We start from the raw sequence: 5,612 nt of genomic DNA on the forward strand, positions 1-5,612 counted from the left end.
CTCCTCACCCTTCTCTCACAATCCCCTCCCTGAGAGAAAGACAAATCACACCCTGTTCCCTCACCACACCATGACCAGGAAGGAACAAGTCCCATTTCTTGACCAGGGATTTTTGTCTGAACTCCATGGGTTTAGGAAAGGCATCTTCCACCTGTGAAGGTTTCATCCTGTGGAATCACAAACCCTTCTCCTCACCAGGAGACAGCACCCTCCAGGTACCTGCTGAGTGTGTGTGGAGCAGGAGGGGTGCAGTGCTCTGCTGGCCTGGGGTCCTGGTGCCCGTGTGTGCCGCAGCCATGGTGACCGTGGACACCACAGTAAAGACACCAAGCTGTGGAACTCAGATTTTGGCCTCCAGGATGGCAAAGCCTTCCTCAGGCTCAACTCTGAGTTGTTACATATCACACCACATTTCCATACAACAGTTTACCCAGCATAGGAGTCCCCACACAGACACCAGCAGTGTGAATACCACCACCATGGGTACAGATTCTTCCTGTTGATTTCCTCTCCATTCTCCTATAAGCTCCTCCTGCTTCTTGAGAAAACTTCCTTATATGCCCCAGGGTGGATCGATGTCAACCTGGTTCTCCCTGTTCTCCCTAAGCCCATAGATTTCCTCATCCTCCTGAAGATCCCTGCATAGCCTCCTGTACATTGGGTGATTGTCTGTTCATTTCTGGGTTTTAATTTCCGGGCTGGTAGGCAGACATCCACTGAGCCTTTGGATGCACCAGCAAACCCACCGCCCCGTACTTTGACAGTTCCAGGCTTCCAGGTATTATCAGTGTCATCCTTCCACCATATTGGCTGACATGAAGATTGCATTGTGTGGGTCTTTCCAATGTTTATCTGCTACTGAAGGATTGCACACGGAAATGGAATTTCAATACTAAGGGCATATAATGCCATTGCTATGTCGTGAGAGCTCCCAAAACTCAAGATATGAGACCCAAAAGAATAGGGAGGATGCATTGCCACCTCCCACATGAACCCTCAGAGCACTGAGACTATCCTGAAAGGGTCAATCAGTCCTGACTTGATGGGAATGCAGATTTCTATGCTTGTGTAGGTTAATTTCACACCAGGCTTTCTGGAAGCTTAGGTTAGAGAAGACTCAATTACTGCTTACTTTGGCTTCTTAAGATAAAGAGGTCATTATCACTGGAGTGTGATTAGACCACTTGGTTGGTGCTTGTGACTTTAAGGACATTGTGACCTCACTCTCTGAGGTACACTCTGCACCCTACTCAATAAATGCCTTGTAAAATGGCCCCAGAGCACCTGAAGGTGGTGGAAGGCTTTAGGACCCAGGCATCCCGAAATCTGATTCCAGACCTGTGCCCATTACTGTCCAGTCCCCAGGCTCCACATATTGCAACATGTGTGGACATAAATAAATACTCTAGTCTGAACATTCCAGAACCCAGACAAAACACCATTAAGAATTGATAAATGCTTGAGGATATAACTGTTTAACAGGATCTAAACAGTATACAACAGATATATGCTGTAAACCTGACAGGCTGCCCACTCTGTTTAGTGTCAGTTCAAATAACAGATCAGGAAGAGCATCGGGAAAGTTAAGGCTCACCTTGTGGAGGGGCTGCTGGTGTCTAGGCCCTGCTCAGGAGAGGGCTCAGCCCACATGCTCCGGATGACTGAGCCCCCGAGAGCGTCGGGTTCTGGGAAGGGGAAGGGATGGCGATGGTGCCCTGCTCCTGCTGAGATGGTGACATTTGGTGTCCTTCTCACCACTTTGCTAAAAGTTCTCAAGGTCAGAAAGTTTTGTAATTATTTCTACTTCCTTGACATAACATTGACAATTAAAATGATGCACATTTACACTTAGAGTGCAACGTGACAATGCACACAAATGCTGTGGAACCGTTGTCAACGCAGTGCTAAGGATCGTACACCACGCACAGGTTCCATTCTTTGACAGTGAGGAAGCTTGTGGTCTGCTGACTTACACGTTTTCACAAATACAGACCACACAGGTGTCAAAAGCCCTCCTTTGTCCTTCTGAGCTGCATTACCACACTTCACATGAACTCCCCAGAGTCATCTATGTTGTCACAAATGCCAGGACTTCCTCCCTTCCATGGATGAACAATCTCCTGTTTTGCAAAGACACCACATTTCCTTTCTCCATTCCTTCTCTCATGGACACCTGGGTTAATCTCCTGGCTTGCTGATGTAAACAATGCCACAGCAACTGAAGATAAGAAGGAAATGTGCCACTGGACATTACTGGAGTTTGGAATCGATGGCATTTCTGTGTTTGTGTGCTCATGGACCGTGGTATAACTTCCAGTCACGTTCTTATTTACATTCTCACTGTCAGCCTGCCTGCTTTACATGACCCAGCTTGGCCCCCAACACTCGGTATCTCTCATGTGTTTATAAGCATTTTTATTGTGCACTTTTGCACAAACAGGGACCTTGCACTCTCCCTCTGCTTTCTCACTCAAGGCTGGTTCTCTACCATTTGAGTCAGGCCTCAATTTCCTTTTCCCTTTTGTATCCATGACTAGGACTCAAAGTCAGGACCTGATGTGTTCTCTCATTGACTAACTGCCTAACAACCGAGCCACACCACCAACACCAGGGTTGATTATGTCTTTTCGTTTCCTTCATTTCATGGTTTTTGCTAGTTAACAGGTCCTCAGTCATGTGTCCCACGGCAGAGCTGGCAGTCCCTCTGTGAGCACACCTGATGTTACCTGCTGACGGCTCAGCTCTCTTCCCCAGCAAAGAGCTGCACACAGGTCAGAGCTCAGTGCCACAGTTTCTCCACCCTGACTGCTTCTCTGCCATGTCCTGGGTCCCCAGGAACTCCCTGTCGCTTCTAATTTCCTCTCCTCCTCAGAATCTGCTCAGCTTTGTGTCAGTGGATTCTTGTTCATGGACAAAAGTGTTGTTCACCTTCAGCTCACCAGGTGTACAGCACTAGGAATCACACTAACCAATGACGTGAAAGACAGATGCAAGGGAACTGTCAAGGGGTTGATAAAATAATTCAAAGAAATCACAAGTCACTTGTTGATAGTTACCAAATATTCATTTACCTATGTTTAACTCTGTGTGTGACTCACTGAGGTTATTACAAGTTCACAATACACATGATTTTGTTGCAAATACACAATACATATGAATGAGAAAAATAGATTATAACAAATTATACACCAGAGCCCTCTATCGAGCCTCTGCCTGAAACCAGGCCGTACTGGTTGATGGTCCAAATGAAGTAAAGTGTGGCAAAGCCACACCTGATCTCCAGTCAGGAAGGAGGCTCTGCAGAGGTCACAGATGAGCACCATTCTACTGGAACACACCAGAGACTGTGGGCCCTCCTTGGCTGTGCAGGCCCAGACCAGGCATGGAGCTCATACCACGTGAGACGCTGCCAGTGTGGAAACACATTCACCATAGTTTTACTCTTGCGTGTGCACTAGTAGGTCACAGGCATGTTGCACTTTGTGTTTTGTGTGTGATCAGAAATGCTGACAGAACGGTCACCAGGCACAATGGCAGAGTGAGAGGACATGTGTATCCCTCTGCACCCCAGACAGCTCTCAATGTCCTCACACTCTGCCACAGGCTCCCAAGGAGCTGCAGGTACAGTGTGAACCACAGCACGTGGTCAGTGCGTCATGATGTCTCCAAGGTGACCATTGTCACCAAACTCCTCCAGCACAGTCATCTCTGCTCTGGGAGCCCAATCTCTAGACTTCCCCCCAGAGCTGCTTTATAGCAGAGGACATGCAAATAGGACGTCCCTCTGCCCATGAAAACCAGCCCATCCCTGACCTGAGCTCTGTGAGCTGATTCCACCAGTGACTGAGCACAGACCACCACCATGGAGCTGGGGCTGCACTGGGTTCTCCTTGTTGCTCTGTTGAAAGGTGATTCCTGGGGAGCAAAGGGATGCTGACTGTGCAAATGGACATGAATGGGAGGAATAGTGGATGTGTGTGACCATTGCTGACCAGGATTCTCTGTGTTTGCAGGTGTGCAGTGTGAGGTGCAGCTGGTGGAGTCTGGGGGAGGCTTGGTGCAGCCTGGGGGGTCCCTGAGACTCTCCTGTGCAGCCTCCGGATTCACCTTCAGTAATTTCTGGATGAGCTGGATCCGCCAGGCTCCAGGGAATGGGCTGGAGTTTATTTCATACATCAGTAGTGGTAGTAGCACATACTATGCAGACTCTGTGAAGGGCCGCTTCACCATCTCCAGAGACAACAGCAAGAACACACTTTACCTGCAGATGAACAGCCTGAGAGTAGAGGACACGGCCGTCTATTACTGTGCTAGAGACACAGTGCAGGAAATCCCGTGTGGGCCTGACACAAACCTCCCTGCAGGGCGCTCTGCACCAGCAGGGGGCGCTGGGCACACACTGAGGTCATGCTCAGTCAGCACCAGCAGGGTTCGCTGGGCACACACTGAGATCATGGCAGTCACAGGAGCAGCTGTGGAGCTCAGGCCCTGACTCCTCTGTGTGTCTGGCCTCTCCACAGGACGCAGCGTCCCCCACAGAGCTGTCTAGGGTGTTAAGGGCTCCTTGCTGGGTGAGGACATTGCTCTCCAATTCCACTCGTTTCTCTCCATCTGCTGAGATCCTGAGCAGAGTCCATCTGCCCTTCCCCATGCTGTCCTTCGTCTTCCTAGAGGAAGAGCAGACACTCGCTGCTCACTTTTTTTTTTTTTTTTGGTCGGTTGTGGGGCTTGAACTCTGGGTCTAGTCTCTGTCCCTCAGCTCATTAGCTCAAGAAGAGCACTCTACCACTTGAGTCACAGCGCCACTTCTGGTTTTCTGGTGGTTTATTTGCGATAAGAGTCTCAGGGACTTTCCTGCCCGGGCTCACTTTGAAACACCATCCTCAGATCTCAGCCTCATGAGTACCTGGGTTTGCAGGCATGAGCCAGTGACACTGGGCTCATACTCATTTGTTTACACTCAACCTCTTGCAGACCCTGGAAATTCTTCCTATGAGTCACAGTCATCTTCCTGAGGCCTGGAATGCCGGGTGGGCCTTTGTTTCCTTGCTGGCCGTTCCTGGGTGTAGGATATCGGGGTGCGGTCAGGATGCTGTGAGGACGCTGCATCCGAATTCGGAACACACCGTGTCTCCCCATCCCCGGCACTGAGGTGCTCTGTCCTCAGAGGTCCTGTCCCAGCATCGGCAGGACTCACAGCCTGGCCTGGACAATACCGCGTGGTCTCTGTACCTGCCTGCACCATGTAGGTAGCAGGGCCGTCATGACTGATGGAGCCGGGTCCCACAGCCCCAGGGAACCTGCTGGGAAGGACAGGAGACATCTTCAACTGCAGCCATCTCTCAGAAGTCGAGTCACAGTGTCTGAGGACACAGCCAAGAAACAGATGTCCATGAGCTGAGCACGGTGACCACCATGACCCAGCCATGGATTACTGTGTAAGAGACTCTGGGAGAGATGTCAGTGTGAGCCCTGACACAGACTGTCCACCAGACCCTGAGCCTGAGCTGCGGAGGTGCTCAGGGCCAGCAGCCCTGGATCTCACCCCAGAAGCTGGGTGGGAGCTGGGTGTCAGGTTCTATGACGCTCCCTCCTCGCATTCCCGGTGTCCC

At 50.4% G+C, this 5,612-nt stretch overlaps 1 gene segment (V, D, J or C); it reads left to right on the forward strand.

Annotated features, from left to right (window-relative positions):
• The first annotated feature begins 3,802 nt into the window (after nt 1-3,802).
• Nucleotides 3,803-5,401, forward strand: LOC138818881 (immunoglobulin heavy variable 3-23-like). The segment is given in 3 exon segments: nt 3,803-3,908; nt 4,014-4,337; nt 5,250-5,401. Coding segments are annotated over 3 exon segments (522 nt in total).
• The last annotated feature ends 211 nt before the right edge of the window (nt 5,402-5,612 follow it).

Source organism: Dipodomys merriami, unplaced genomic scaffold (genome assembly GCF_024711535.1).
Source record: "Dipodomys merriami isolate MVZ:Mamm:240054 unplaced genomic scaffold, mDipMer1.0.p SCAF_786, whole genome shotgun sequence".
Taxonomy (NCBI): Eukaryota; Metazoa; Chordata; class Mammalia; order Rodentia; family Heteromyidae; genus Dipodomys; species Dipodomys merriami.